Source organism: Coloeus monedula (genome assembly GCF_965178545.1).
Source record: "Coloeus monedula genome assembly, chromosome: 6".
In the NCBI taxonomy this organism is placed as follows: Eukaryota; Metazoa; Chordata; class Aves; order Passeriformes; family Corvidae; genus Coloeus; species Coloeus monedula.
Genome location: NC_138786.1, coordinates 1,652,225 through 1,667,624, shown reverse-complemented (window position 1 = coordinate 1,667,624; position 15,400 = coordinate 1,652,225). Strand labels below are relative to the sequence as shown.

The 15,400-nt window shown below is 50.6% G+C and overlaps 1 protein-coding gene across 1 annotated transcript; it reads left to right on the top strand.

Annotated features, from left to right (window-relative positions):
• Positions 1-3,085: 3,085 nt before the first annotated feature.
• LOC309574284 (acyl-CoA 6-desaturase-like) lies at positions 3,086-14,627 on the top strand (the record flags this gene model as incomplete). The annotated part of the gene is made up of 12 exons (XM_082283798.1): positions 3,086-3,292; positions 6,818-6,928; positions 7,894-8,091; positions 8,205-8,306; positions 8,801-8,926; positions 10,122-10,182; positions 10,514-10,590; positions 10,756-10,853; positions 11,433-11,529; positions 12,439-12,518; positions 13,562-13,687; positions 14,545-14,627. 12 exons carry the CDS (start codon positions 3,086-3,088, stop codon positions 14,594-14,596), a joined length of 1,335 nt encoding a protein of 444 aa, XP_082139924.1. The 3' UTR covers positions 14,597-14,627.
• Positions 14,628-15,400: the final 773 nt, after the last annotated feature.

Genomic DNA, 15,400 nt, shown 5'->3' with positions numbered 1-15,400 from the left:
CTTCGTTCCCTCTCATGTTCCTCACCTTTTTTGCCCACATCTCGTGACTCTTTGGTTAAACTCAGGCCTTTTATGTCTCTCACACAAGCTCTTTGTGCTGCTAAAGCTACACCGGCCAGCAACCGCAGCCTTTCACCCACTTGGCCATAGAGCAGAGCCTGTTCTCCTCTCTTTGCTGGGGCTGGTTTGTGCCCCAGGAGCCAAAGAAAACTCGGAACAAGCACTGCCTGAAGCCTGACAGCCGGGCTGGCTGTGCTGCTGGAGGCAGAGAGCAGCAGGGATTATTTTAGAGGCATCTTTCAATGGCTTGTCATTAAGTTACAGTGCAATTTTCCATGGGAAATATCCATGTGGGGAGTTCTGGGCGCTGATTTTGCTTCTTTGTCCATCTACAGGTAAATTCCAAAATGTACCCAATCTCCTTACCAGCTCATTTTGTGGAATCAACACAGAATCCAGGAATGGTTTGGGTTGGAAAGGACCCTAAAGCTCATCCCATTCCAAGCCCCTGCCATGGACAGGGACACCTTCCACTACCCAGGTTTCTCCAAGCCCTGTTCAAGCTGGCCTTGGACACTTCCAAGGATGGGGCAGCCACAGTTTCTCTGGGAAACTGTGCCAGGGCCTCCCCACCTCAGAGGGAAGAATTTCTTCCTGAATTGTACATATCCAGGATTAAAATTCCCAAATTCAAAGAACTCAGCAAACTTTTCCCTCATCACAGGCAACAAGTTTCAGGTCCACCTTAATGTGGTGTCTGGCTGCAATTTCGTCCGATCCTTGTCACAGGGCTATTTTGAACCAAACTAAATAAAACGAGCAAGTCTTAGCAAAACATTCCTATCATTTCTGACTTTCCTCACCCCACACCACAGGCAAGGACTGTTTAATAGGCTGAAGCCATCCTGCAGCATTAACACCAGGCAGAAACAGAGGAAAGCTCTAGCATGGCTTGACACAAAGCTAAAGAGGAGAGATTTAGATTGGATATTAAGGAAGAAATCCTTCCCTGAGGGAGGTGAGGCCCTGGCACAGGTTGTCCAGGGAAGCTGTGGCTGCTCCAGCCCTGGAAGTGTCCAAGGGCAGGTTGGATGGGGCTTAGAGCAACCTGGAATAGTGGAATATGTCCCTGTCCATAGCAAGGGATTGAAACTGGATGGTCTTTAAGGTCCCTTCCCACCCAAACCCTTCTGTGATTCTGTGGTTAACCCTGTGCATTCCTTCCCCTGCTTAGGCCCAGCCTGTGCCACTACAGAAAGGATTAATAACCCTGCCACTTATTCATGCAAAATCATCACAAGAAGAGATTCCAATCACCTGGAAAGCTGGGAATCACACCTGACTGGCCCTGGAAAGTGGCCAAGGGCCCTGTCAGAGGTGAGCAAAGCCGCAGGGAAAGTGCCTCGTGCTGGTTTTGTCTGTCCTTGCAACACCACACCTTGCATAACCTCACAACGGGAACCGTGTACAATGAAGCGCCCCACGGCAAGGAAAAGATGGCAAAGATGACTTTATCCCACCTGTTAACAAAAGCATGGCCTCGGGCAGGAGAGCTTTGGCTGGGGTCAACCAGCTCTGCTTGTGACACAGGAAAGCTGTGAAGTCTGGCAGCCAGCAGCGGCAGCCTGGCAAAAATAGAGCAAAACAATGCAGATTTCGGGCAGCTCCTTTCTGAGCTCAGTGGTGAGAAGTGGGGTGAGAAGTCTGGGGGGGAGGAAAAAAGGCAGAAAAAGGGGAAAAAGTAGGGAAAAAAATATGAAAAAGAGAGGACAAAGAAAAGAGGTAAAAAGGGAGTAAAAATTGTATGAAAGGTAAAAAAGAGTAAAAATGGTAAAAAAGAGTAAAAGGAGAGTGGAAGGAAGGAGAAAGGGTTGGAAAGAGGAAAGCAGGAGGAGGGGTGAAGGGAAAAAAGATGGGAAAAGGAGTGGAAGGGGAAGAGGTGGGAAGGAGAGAAGAAGGGAAGAGGAGAAGAGATGAAAAACGGGCAAAGGGGAAAGAGAGGACAAAAGGGGGCAAGGGGGAAGAAGGGGAGATGGGGAAGAAGAGGAGATGGGGAAGGGGGGGAAGAGGAAGGGGGAAAGGCAGGAAAAGTGGAAAAGAGGAGAAGGAGGAAAAGGCGGGAAAGGGGGTAAAGGTGGGGAAAAGAGGGGAAAGGGAGGGAAGGTGAGAAAGGTGGGGGAGGAGGAAAGGGGAGAAAAGGAAACGAAGGGGAAAAAAAGAAGAAAGAAAACAGGGGAAAGGAAGGGAAAAAAAGAAGGGGAAGGCGAAGAAAAATTACGCGGGGGAAAAAAAAAAAAAAAAGACGGGAGCAGCCCTTTACAGCAGGAGCCAAAAAATCTCGAGGACACGAAGCTCGGAGCGGGAGGAGGAGGAGGAGGAGGAGGGAAAGGAGGCGAGGGGCTCCCACCCTCCCGTCCCCCGGCCCCGCGCGGTCCCGGCCCGCAGCCGCTTCGAAAGATCGGACGGGCCAATGGCCGGGAGTGGGAGGGCGGCGGGACAGCCGGGATTGGCGCCGGGGCTCGGCTGATCCCGCTGGGAGAGCCCCGGGCACCGAGCGGAGGGGGGTGCCGGGGAAAGGGGGGCGGGATGCCGGGCAGGGGGAGATGCCCGCGGGAGGAGGATGCTGAGTTTGGGGCGGGGGGGAGAGGGGGGGTGCCGGGAGGGAGGAGAATGCACGGGAGAAAGGATGATGCTGGGAGAGGGAGGGGATGCCGAGGGGGGAGAATGCCTGGGGGGGGGGGGGGGGAATGGATGCCCGAGAGGAGGGTGCGAGGGGGGTGTGGGTAGAAGGGGCCGAGCTTCCCTCAAAACACAGGGCTATGTGCGAGGATAAAGTGCATCAGTGCGGGGACAGCCAGCCTAGGGGGCACTTCCGAGCAGGCGGAGAGCTTCCAAGGGCTGGGAAGCCAGAAACAAAGAGAAGGGAGGACATGAGCGAAGGCGAAGGGAGGGAGCAGGGGATCAGCTGAGTTCAATCCCGGCAGGAAAGCTCTTCCCCTCCGGCACATCCCTAAGAGGCGCCGGGACAAGTTTCCCCCCACTCCTCTCCCCCTTTGGGCAAGAAGACAAAGAATCCAGTGGCCCCATGGGGAAAGGGGGCGAGCAAGGGGGGGATTCGGGGGAGCCGGCGGCGCAGATCCGCTTCTACACCTGGGAGGAGATCCAGAAGCACAACCTGAGGACGGACAAGTGGCTGGTGATAGAGCGAAAGGTTTATAATGTCACCAAGTGGGCAAACAGGCACCCGGGGGGCCAGCGAGTGATCAGCCACTGCGCCGGCGAAGATGCCACGGTAAGGACCGACCCCCGCGGCTCTCCCGGCTCCAGCAGCATCCTCTGACAGCTCCTTCCCTCCCTGAAGGGAGCCAGCTGCCTGCTGTCCCCTGTCCCCATCTCCCCAACACCTGCTGGACACCTGGCTCAGCCCTTCCGCTGCTCCCAGCTCGGTCCAAGTGGATGCAGGTCCCCCCCACCCCACCCCCCCCCCCCGGAGCCGTGGTGTCTGGAAGATGGGTTGGTAGGGATTGCTGTGCTTAAATCCTGCTAGTTTGCCTTTGTCTCCTGCTTGTGCCGTGCCTCGAGCCCTGAATTCAGGAGCAAGGCGTCCCAAATCTCCCCTTTTCCAGTGTGGAGTTTGTGACATGCAGAGTCACACAGCCAAGCACAGGGAGGGTTAAACAGAGGCCAGGCTGTGTCTCAAAGTTGCTTCTGTGAGGAGGCTTTAAAACAAGGAGCTTTTTAGCTCTTTTTTTTTTTTTTTTTTTCCCCGGGAGAAAATTCTCTGGAGAATTTGGTTACAGGTTGCTACAGAAAAGAGAGAGAGAAAAAGAAAAGCAGCAAACCATTTGCTGCTGCTCCAGCTGTTCCTGCGCTGGGTTCAGCCACCTCTCAGGTTTCAGCACCGTAAAAGATAAGAAACCAACCAACAACAACAACAACAACAACAAAAACCCCCCTGCCTTGAAAAAGGAACAAATTAGAAATAAATTGTTTGCTGTCTGGAGTTCCCCTCAAAACCACCTTCCTCAGAAGTGCATCCAGAGAGCATGTTCTCCCCTCAGGGCGTGTTCGTGAAATGCAAGCTGCCTCAGAGCTCTTCCCAAAACGTGCAGAGACCAAGCAGGAACAGGAACTGTTGGTCTCTCACAGCTCCTGACACCTCAAGCAAGGAGGAAGCTCCATGTGCGACAAAATTATTTGGCAGAACCTTCCCTTTCCTTCAACCCCCATTTCCCTGCGTCCCGTGGTTATTTTCCATTCTTTTCCTTTAAGCACTGAGCTGCATTTTGGCCCTTCTGTGCCTTTTCAGTAAATCCTCTGAATGAGTAGCTTTCTCCCTCAAAAAGATGGGCCAGCTTTGTGCTTTTAACTGCCTAAACACAGAGCTGCTCAAACAGGAGGAGTTTGACTCCTATCCCCAAGAATTTAACTCCCCTATCTCCATTAGCAACCAAAAAGCATCTGCTACTGCAGTTGTCTGGAATCCTTGAGAGGGAGGCTGAAACACAGGTTGGTGCTTCCAGGATTGCTGGTCCTCCTCCCACCTCCCCACCCTACATTGCATCCCACACTCCATGAAGGCATGGCCTTCAAAATGCTCTGAAATTGTTATATCACCCCTCCGAGCACCAAATCAGGATTGGCATCAGTTTTGCAGCTTCCCTGCGGTGAACAACCATTTACAGCCAAAAAAACCTTCTTGTTCAAGGGGAGAAAGACTTGGCCTTGACCCTGTGAGGCTTTAGATTGGATTTTAGGAGGAAAATCTTCCCTGTGAGGGTGGGGAGGCCCTGGCACAGGGTGCCCAGAGAAGCTGTGGCTGCCCCTGGATCCCTGGCAGTGTCCCAGCCAGGCTGGATGAGGTCTGGAGTAACCTGGTCGATGGAAGGTGTCCTTGCCCATGGCAGGGGAGTGGAATGAGATGATTTTTACAGCCCCTTCCAACCCGAACCATTCCATGGTTCTATGATTTTTTTTTAAACACAACATCCGAGTCTGGGCCAGCCTGTTCTGGTGCCACCTCACGCACAGAACACGAAGGCAGGGACACTTTCCAGTGTCTGTCCCAGAGGTGCTCAGGGATGTAAAAGAAAATCCTTGTGCTGACGGCTCTAAGCACTTCCAGTGCTCAGGTACAGCTCATATCTCCATTATACAAAGCTTTTTTTTTTTTTTTTTTTTTTTTCCACCAGAAGCAGCTGGAATAATTCCCACATCCCATAAAACACTTCGGCTTATTTGGTCAGTAGATCACAAAGTTGGGAGGTCAAGTGCCAACATCACACAGCATTTCTCAGAGATTATCTTCTTCCTTAAGCTTTTTATCACCTGCAGTACAGAACTGAGGACAATTCCAAAATCCAGGTGCTATCTTATATTTGGGACCTATTAGTATAGGAGCTTCATGAGATACACACAATAAAAATCCAATTCTTCCGTCTCTTGCAGAATCTCCAGGCAGTGAGCACCCAATCAGGCCTCCAAAGACTTTTTTATTCCCAGCAGTTAAAATAGTATTGAATGGACATTTTTTAACGCTTCTTATGTGTCACCCTCTCCCGCTTTCCCTTTCTTCCCCTTTTTTTTCACCCAAAACTGCAGAGCCTTGCAGTAGGCACAGTCAGCTATTCACTTCCCCCCTCATTCTGCTTTTCCTTCCTCTTTCACATCTTCTGCAAATCATTCCAGAGAAGGAAAACAGGAACCAGAGTCAACATTTCAGTGACACATTTATGGGTTCAAGTTTCTATTGATTTTGGTGGGCCTTGGGCCTGAGGTCGTTGCCTGGCTCCTTTGAACCCCAGACTTTTGATGGAGGGCAGCTCCCAGAAGGGTCAGCTGGACAGAGGGAGCACTTTTCAATCCACCCTTTCTCTTTAGAGTCAGGAGGGAGAATTTAGGTTGTCCCTACAGTTCTTAGGCAACGGGACAAGGGTGGAAAGGCCAGAGCACGGTGCTCCTGACTCCTGTTTTTAACTATATTTTTTTTTTCCCATACTCTCTCAGCACTTCATGGAACCAATATTTCCAGTTCTCCCAGGTGAATTCCAAGAGCTGACTCCAGTTCTGTGCAGTGAGGAAAGGGCAAGGACAGAGTGAGGGTTTCTGATCTGGGTCAGCTTTCTGGCCCTGCTGCTGCCCTTGGGGTTAAAATTCCAACTGTGCCATGTGAAAGGATCTGGCCAAGATCTCACGAGCATCAGGCACCTGTGGGATACAGGTAGACAAAAATATGTGGAAGGGGAAGGAATAGAGAAAAAGAAGAGTCAGATAAGCTCATGAACGCCAGGATCAACGTGACTCCACAAACAAGGCATTATTCTGAAGAGTCACCACTTTTTCCTCCGCTGTTTTACCGCTGGGATCTCCAGGCCTGGCCAAACCACCCAGGAATATTTTTTGTGTTTGCAGTCACATCCAGCTTCAGTCACCACAGTCACCCCCTGTCTTGACTTGCCTCCACGAGCAGACTTTCCAAGGGTATTTTTATCCTAAGGAAGGATTTGCACAAATTCCCCTCTGCCTACCTTCTAAGGGAATTAACAGGATTTAAGTATTTAGTTGCTTAGAAAGAATTTCTTGAGGTGCCTTTCACCATATGGCTGGATGCCATCCCAGGTCTCACCCTTCCCAGGACAGCAAATTCATCAGGCTTTAGTGGAATTAATGTCCCAAACAGTGATCACAGAGCTGGAGGTCACCTGGCCCCCCTCTTCCACAAGTTCCACAACTGCTGGAGGTGGGTGGGAATGTCACAGTGAATAGGAAGCACATCTGACTTCTGCATCTCACACGGTTCCTCCTGTTTCCACTCCAGGATGCATTCCAGGCCTTCCACATCAATCCCACCTTGGTGCAGAAGTTTCTCAAGCCCTTGCTTATCGGAGAACTCGCTCCAGGGGAGCCCAGCCAGGACCGAGACAAAAATGTGAGTTTTTGCTCCTCAGCTGGGGTTCAGGGTGGCTATTCCCACTAGTTTTTCCCTCTTGGGATGTTCTCCAGAGAGGGAGAGTTCTCAGTGACTGAACATCTCCGTGTAGCAGTATTTGCATCCTATCATATGTGTGTGGAAAGGGGGTGACACGTTTGGCCGTACAAACCTTGCCTTTCCCACAGAGCCACCAACAGCCAATTTCTGGCAGCCTGTTCCAGGCACCCAGGCTGGACTGATCCCATCCTGACGGGAAATGGGAACTGAGACATGTGGAATGGGAAATGTGCCCCAGCTCCAGGGTCCCTTCTGCTGCTCCTTTGCTGGTGACCAAGCTCCAAAACACAAGTCTCGCTTCGGTGGCCGTGCTAAGGAGCAGCAGCCACTGCCCATCCCCAGGGCAGCTCTGGATCCCTGCTCATCCATTATTCAGGCCCAGAGCGTGGCACAACTGGCCAGGAAACTCAATCCTGCCCCGTTGTTTGTGGCTGGCCATGATTGTGAGATATCTGTGTCACTCACAATAGAGGGGACAACGCTGGCCCCCAGTGACCCAGCAATGCTCCTCATGGATGGCTGCACAGGAGCTGGCCCACGGATTGAATGGATGACGGGTGATAGTGGGTGCTCATTATCAGAGCTCTGGAATTAGACACAGTAGCACTGAATTCCCTCTTGCTCCAGCTTCTCTTGGTGCTTGGGAAGCTCATTCAGACAAGAGCCATCAGGTGATGGGACACTCAACAGAGCTTGGATTACTCTCCTGGCTCCAGGTCCAAAAGGTCAGGATGTGGGCTCAGACCAGCCAGGATGCTTATTCCTAGGAATACAGGGCAAAAAGCTGGAATATGAAGCCAGGGTCCTTAGCACGGAGCTCATCCTTCCTCCATCCATCCATCCATCCCGCAACTCATCCAGGCTCACTCCCAAGCCTCACCCTGCTCTTGCCTGTCCCGTTGCAGTCCCAGCTGGTGGAGGATTTCCGGACCCTGCGGAAGACAGCGGAGGACATGAACCTGTTCCGAGCCAGCCCTTTGTTCTTCTCCCTTTACCTGGGCCACATCATTGCCATGGAAGTTTTGGCTTGGCTCATGGTTTCCTACTTTGGGACCGGCTGGATCACAACCCTCATCCTTGCCTGCATCCTTACAACTTGCCAGGTGACAAAGAGGGCTCTTCCTCACACTCCCAACATGCCCTCCATCTCCATTTCTTTCCTGCTTAGCTCTGATTCCCAATAGCTTCCTAACTATCTGATTTCCCCTCATCCCAGGCCCAGGCAGGCTGGCTGCAGCATGATTTTGGACACCTCTCTGTCTTCAAGAAGTCTTCCTGGAACCACATCTTCCACAAGTTTGTCATTGGACACCTGAAGGTAAAGGAAATTATGGAGCCAGAGAATTCTGGGAATCCATCCCTTTGGCTGTGGCCCAGTAGGAAAGGGAAGCTCTCAGCCTTCCCAAAGTGAGCAGAGGCACAAAAAAAGTTGGTGACCATTGTCCATGGAGCAGCCTGGGCTAGTGGAAGGTGTCCCTGCCCATGGCAGGGGGCTGCGATTGGATGAGCTTTAAAGTCCCTTCCAACCCAAACCATTCCAGCATTTTCTGGGAAGACACAGTGACCTGTAACTCACTCAGAGTGTATTTATTCCATGTTCTTTCAATGTGGATGATCCTTGGGGATCCCTCTGGAACCAGCAGTCTCATAGCAACCAACAACTCCAGCACTCCCTGCCTGCTGCTCTTTCCAAAGCAAATCCCACTTTGGCCACAACCTGAGTCTCACCACTTTAGTTCTCATAAATGATGGGGTAATCCCACCTTGGGAGCAGCTCCCCATGGATGAAAACTCCTTGTTCTCCTTGCCCAGGGTGCCTCTGCAAACTGGTGGAACCACCGCCACTTCCAGCACCACGCCAAGCCCAACATCTTCAAGAAGGACCCAGATGTGAACATGCTGCACATTTTTGTCCTTGGGGACACACAGCCCGTCGAGGTAAGGAAAAGTGGGGAAAACGTGGAAACCTACTGTCTGAGAGGGCCCTCAGAGAGTGGTTGTGCAAATCCAGGAGTTGGCTCCCATTGTTAGACATGACTTACACAGGCAGGACTTCCAGGAATGCTAGAAAGGAAATGCTTAATCCAGGGATTTCGTCTGGCTACGTTGTCTGACAGGAGTTTGGAGCCAACCCTTGGGCTGAGGAGCAGCACTGACTATTAATTCCCAATCCATTTCCTGTGCTGACCACAGGAGACAGTGTCCTGGGCTAACTCGGGAAAAATAATGCAGATGGGCTTGGAGAGAAAGCAGAAAGCCACTCAAGGCCGCTTCGTCCTGCTGGCTTGAAGTGCCAGCATGAGGGGGAAATATGGTGTTCCTCAGTATTCCAGCAGGAGCATTTCAAAACTAACCTTCCATTTCCATAGCAAATGTCTTCCAGCATCAAGTGATTTTAATTTTAATTCAATCTGCCCCTCCAGAGCCAAAATATTTACTGCCTGTTTATAAAAACCTACGCAAAGCACTTAAATTGTGGTGTTTTTCACAATGGAACAAGGGTTTCTAGTTTTAAAAGCAAAACCCCAAGAAAATGGACAAGCAGCAAAGACAACACAGGGGAATACAACATTAAAAATGGTTTCTCAGCCAGATTTTGTATTATTGAGAAAGCAGACTTAAAGGAAAACCTAAACATTTGTGGTAACAAGGAAAACTGGATTTCCTCCTCAAAATATCTAATATTAGGCCTGGATCAGTCTATCCTAATATTCTCACACTGGTATAGAATCCTTTTCCAGATGATGCCAAGTGCACAGTCTTGCAGAGCTCAGCCCAGAGGGAATAATGTGCCTGATTTGTCGGTGCTACAAGCCTTCCCTTCCAAAAAATCAGACTTCATCCCTGTCACATTGATGTTAGTAAAGATGGAGGTGCTGGCAGTTCTTATCACAGACACAGGGATGGCAGCAGGCGAAGTGCATCAAAATTCCATCAAATAAATAGAGATTATCTGTAAAAATTGAGTTTACACCTAACACAAGGACAAAGTCAGGATATTTAATCACACCAAATCACTGGTGGGAATTCAGTCAAAACTCCCTGGTCAATAAATTAGGAATTATTGCAGAGAATCTGCTTTTACCTGGGAACATCCCGATCCCAGGCTGAGCTGTGTCCTTGTGTCCTGCAGTACGGCAAGAAGAAGCTGAAGTACCTGCCTTACAACCACCAGCACGAGTACTTCTTCCTCAGTGAGTATCCACCCTCCTCTCTTCCCTTTTCCTGGAATGCCACTTGTCCTTTCCAGCCCTCACTGTGTGAGCAGAGCAACTCCTCAAATCCCAGCTCATCCCACCCTTCCTCAGGACCCTGTGCAGCTCCCAAAATCAGCTCAGGGATGTCCAAACACCTGGAACATTGCCCTGTAGAGCAAGGGAATTTAAAAGAGCTGAGGCTGGGAATGACCTCCATGTGAGAGGCTCCATGGAAAAACTGCATGTTCCCAGTTCCATGGAAGCAGTCCCTCATGCCACACACCTTCCCACCCCTCTGATGGCCAAACCATTTCCCTTTGCCTTCCAGTCTTCCCGCCTCTGCTCATCCCTGTGTATTTCCAAATCCAAATCATCTCGACCATGATCAGGCGCAGGTTCTGGGCGGTGAGTGAAACATTCCCTCCATCCTTATGGGGTCTGGCAGGAAACTGGAGCAGAGAGGGAGGCCAGGGGGCCAGCAGGAATTACCCACTGTTCCCAACATCCCCAGCAAGGACACGTTACCCAAGATGGGCAAAGTGATGCCTGCTGTTTTCTCTCTCCCCCCAGGACCTGGCCTGGGCCATCAGCTACTACCTGCGCTACTTCCTCACCTACATCCCGTTCTATGGCATCCTGGGATCCCTGGGTCTCCTCACGTTTGTCAGGTAGGGGCTCAAGGGCATCCCTGCTGCTCTGCCATCCCTCCAGTGCTGTTTGAGCCTGGCCTCAGCTCTGCTGTGTCCCACTGCTTCACTTCCCTCTCAGGAATTCTGGCTTCCCTCCCAATTCTAGCTCCTCTGGCACTCGACATCTTCTCCTACCTGCATCTCCCCCTGCCCCACCATGGTCCAGCCAGGATTCTCCTCCCTTTCCTCATTCCCTGTTCCCACACACTGCTGATCCCACTTTGGTCATGGCTGGACCCTCCCAGAGTGTCTCATCCCACCCTCTTCCCAGCTGACTGTGGAGGTAATCCTGTGCAAGCTCCAAGTCTGAAATCAAGCTGGAAAACTTAGCACAACCGGCCCATTATTCCCAAAATTTTTGATGAAACTGAAAGTGCAAGAAAAAAAAGCAAAATTGCAAAATCAGATCATCTGCTCTTTCGGAAAACAAGCCTGGAATGAGGATGATTCCAGGCAATTCCTTGTCAACATCCATCCAAGTCTCTGCTGCTCCCTGCAAACCCCACCTGATGTCCCCACATCTGGCAGAAATTGTCACAATTTTTCCTGGCTTTGCAGGTTTCTGGAGAGCCACTGGTTCGTGTGGGTCACCCAGATGAATCACATTCCAATGGAAATTGATTCTGAGAAGCACAGAGACTGGCTGAGCTCCCAGGTAACTGGGAGGGGAGAAAAAAACATCCCTGACTCACCCCAAAATGGGATTTACTCAGAGAGTGTGAGGGTTACCACCACCCCTTATTAGGATAGAGTGTCTTGTCCATGACTTCTATAAAGATGTTCTTCCCAGAGCCAGCAATGCTGGGCAAAGACATGGAGTTCCAAAGTTCTGCAATTACTTTGACAATTAAAAGGTTACCTGCTCCTGGAGGCAAGTTGAGAGAGGGAATGACTGTGGTGACTGATGCTGGATGTGACTGCAAATCCAGAAAAATATTCGTGGGTGTTTTGGCCAGGCCTGTAGATTCCACAGGAAGACAGCTGAGGAAAATGTGGTGACTCTTCATTTTGGAAGCTGCCTTTGTCCTTTTGTTCTGGAAGATGAGTGACTGTGTGCTCCCTTTCCTTTTCTTTATTCTAGAACCATATTCTTGATATTTTGGCAGTTCTGTCTCCCTGCAAATCCAAATAAGATGTCTGAGGGAGGAACCCAATAAAAAATTCGGTTGCATTTAAAGAATTTTAAGAAAAAACATCTAATTTTATGAACTAGCAAGAATACCTAAGAAATATTGTCAGAATATCACACTTAAGGCAAACTGGGTAATAACTACATGGGGATGGGGAAGCTTTGTGTCCATGCGTTTTCCTCCCATTTTCCACCTTGGTACTGCTGCCAACCCTCTGATCTCCAATGGGAGAGGCTGAGATTTAGGAATCCGGGCTTGGGCTACATCACTTCACCACCAGTGCGAGTTTGACTACCTGAGGCCCTGAGGGAGGATTAAAGCTCCCCTTGCTGCACCCAGGCAGGCTCTGCACTCCCAGAGCTCAGGAAGAACAATTTCACCCTGATTTTGGGACGAGCCATCCCTAATCCTCACAGTTTTCTCTCTCCTGGCAGATGGCAGCGACCTGCAACATTGAGCAGTCCTTTTTCAATGACTGGTTCACCGGGCACCTGAACTTCCAGATCGAGCACCAGTGAGTACGGAGCCGGCATCGTGAGGGCACTGCCAGCTTGTCACAGCCCCAGGGACGGAATTAGGAGGTGGGGCAGGATCATATGCCAAGGAAAAAGAGTTCCAGACTACACAGCAGTGAAAGTTGTGGCTGCCCCATCCCTGGAAGTGCTCCAGGCCATGTTGGATGGGGCTTGGAGCAACCTGGGATAGTGGAAGGTGTTCCTGCCCGTGGTGGGGCGGGAACTGAATGAGCTTTAAGATCCCTTCTCACCCAAACCATTCCATGGTAGTCTGCTTCTATTACAGCCACGACATTTTTCTCTCTTGCTGCAAAGCTTTCACTCTCACAGCCTTAATTTAGGGTTTAATTAGGAGTCGTCATTATGCATCTACCATTACAAAGGCTGTGGGCTCATATGCCAAGCATCCACCTCAGAAAACTCCCCTCCCCTAAAGCATTCCAGTGTTTTATAGAGTGTGGCACTGTGTAGGATGCTAGGTACCAGATTCCAGAAAAAATATGGAAACCAGGGCCATATGGACAGTCTGTTGCCAATGGCAACAGCAAACATAGAAGAAAGGGTTTTTAGGGTGAGGCTGCATGGTTTGGGAGCCAGCTTAGGAAATCTCCATGAAAAACATAGGGAAAGGTCCCCCAAGATCCTTCTTTACCTGCTTCCAGAGGTGGAAAAGCAGGTCACTGGGAATTCAGTTCAGCAAGAAACAATTATTCCCAGAAGAAATGGGCGGCCATCTCTGAGGCTGTTCCCTCACTCCTGCTGCCCTCTCATTGCACACTCATGTCCCTTCTTGCACGAACTGGCTTTCAGTGTGTCCTGAGCATGGCTTTGCTTTGAGGCATGGCAGGAAAATCAGTTTTCACCTCCTCCTTGAGACAGAGGATCATAAACCAGGGATGTCTCTGTGCCTCTCTTCCTTTGTCTGTACAGCTTGAGGAGGAGGCACCAACACTAAGCCCCTGAGGATGCAAACAGAGATGCCCATCCCTTGGTGCTTGTCTCGTGAGCTTTCTCAGCTTTGTTTTCTCTCTCTCCTCTCCAGCCTGTTTCCAACAATGCCACGGCATAACTTCTGGAAGGTGAAGCCTTTGGTGAAGTCATTATGTGCCAAGTACGGAGTCCCGTATGAGGAGAAGCCCCTTGGGAAAGCATTTGTAGACATCGTTGGGTAAGGCCCTCCTGATCCCCCCTCCAGGGACACCCAATATTTTCTAGCACAGAGGATTCAGGACTCAACAGACCCTTCAGAAATTTGTGCTGTTGCTTGCTGTCAAAGTACCAAACACTTAACCTTCATATGGGTACAAACCTGATCACGGCATCTGGGGACATGGTGGCTCAGCAGTGCTGGGGTGGATCTTAGGGCTTTTCCAACCTTAATGATTCTGATTTTTATACCGCCCTGTTCTGACAGCTGGTGGCTCCTGCTGCAAAGTGAGATGAATCAAAGGGAAACAGGTCAGGTTACAGCCTCTGCTGTGTCCCCTGAGAGCCCTGCCAGCAGCAACAGGCAATTCCCTGCAGGCAGAGCTGGAGATGAGTCTAACGGCCCTTGTCAGCAGCCTCGGTGTTAATGTTGCTGTCTCAGTTACTGCGAGGGGAATAATTCATGGCAGGGAACATGAGAAAGCTCTGCAGTCCAGGCACCTCCTGCACAAACCACTCAGAGCACAGGCAGATTGAAGAGGGGTGGCCACAAAGGGTGGGAGAGCTGAAAACTGGTTCCAAACCTGCTTTTGTCCTCAAATCCAGTTAGGACAGGGCCATGCAGCACCAAGGCACAGTGGGGTGAAGCCTGGAGGCTCCCAAGAGGACTTGCAGCCCCTTCCAGTGCCTAAAAGGGCTCCAAAGGAACTTTGGACAAGGGCCTGGAGTGACTGGACAAAGGGGAATGGCTTCACGCTGCCAGAGGGTGGGTTCTGTGAGTGTGAGCCTATGATTGATACGAAAATTCAGCAATAGGCTCCATTGCAGGAAAAACACGACAGCAGCAAGATTCCCAAAGTTCTCCTTTTCTTCCCATAGGTCCCTAAAGAAATCTGGAGATCTCTGGCTGGATGCTTATCTCCATAAGTGATCATGAATCTTTCTGGGGAGGTGTGAGTGACCGGGAGGGATGGGGGGGCATGGGGGGGGGAGAGGGATCACACTTGTGTCTTTTACTCTCAGATCTCAATCTAAATCCACGGTTGGAGGGGAGTTTCCTCTCTTGTCAGCTGCTTCTGGCACAGGCCCAGGCAACCTGTTTAATCCAGGCAGATTTAAAATGTGCTCCAGAGGGTGGAAAGCGAGGCCACATCGCAGGGAACGGAAGGTTGGGAGAGGATGATGAGGAATGTTTAAAAAAGGGGCATTAATATCTGACCTTGACCTTCTTTTCACAAGATTCGTCCTCGTTCTGCCTAAACCACACAAACCCCAATTCGCACCTAAGGGTTTTTTGAGGCCTCAGTGAGTGTTTGCAATCCAAGGACACCACAGCCAACTCTTTCCCATGTTTGTGTGAAAGAGGAATCACATCCCACGGGACTGGCAGCTGCTGGGCTGTGCTTCCAGCCCTGTCCAGAACCCAGCTCCCTCCTTTCCCTGCCTCCTTCCCTTCTCTAACCACAGCACCCCTTTAGTCCAAGCTGTGACTCTGGCCCTGCACAGCTAACCCCTAACCACAGCAGGGCTAACATAGCCGTGTTTGTAGGATCAGCCCCTATTCCCAGGGGTCTGTAGAAGATTTCTGGGCTTAAACAGCAAAATGTCTCCTTTAGGAGAGGGTCTGTTTTCTTTTTAATGAGCAGCAGGTCTGGCACGGGCGAATTGTCAGCAAACCACACAAAAGACCAAAACAATCACACAAGCAAAACGTGCTAATTGCTCCTCAGTGCTG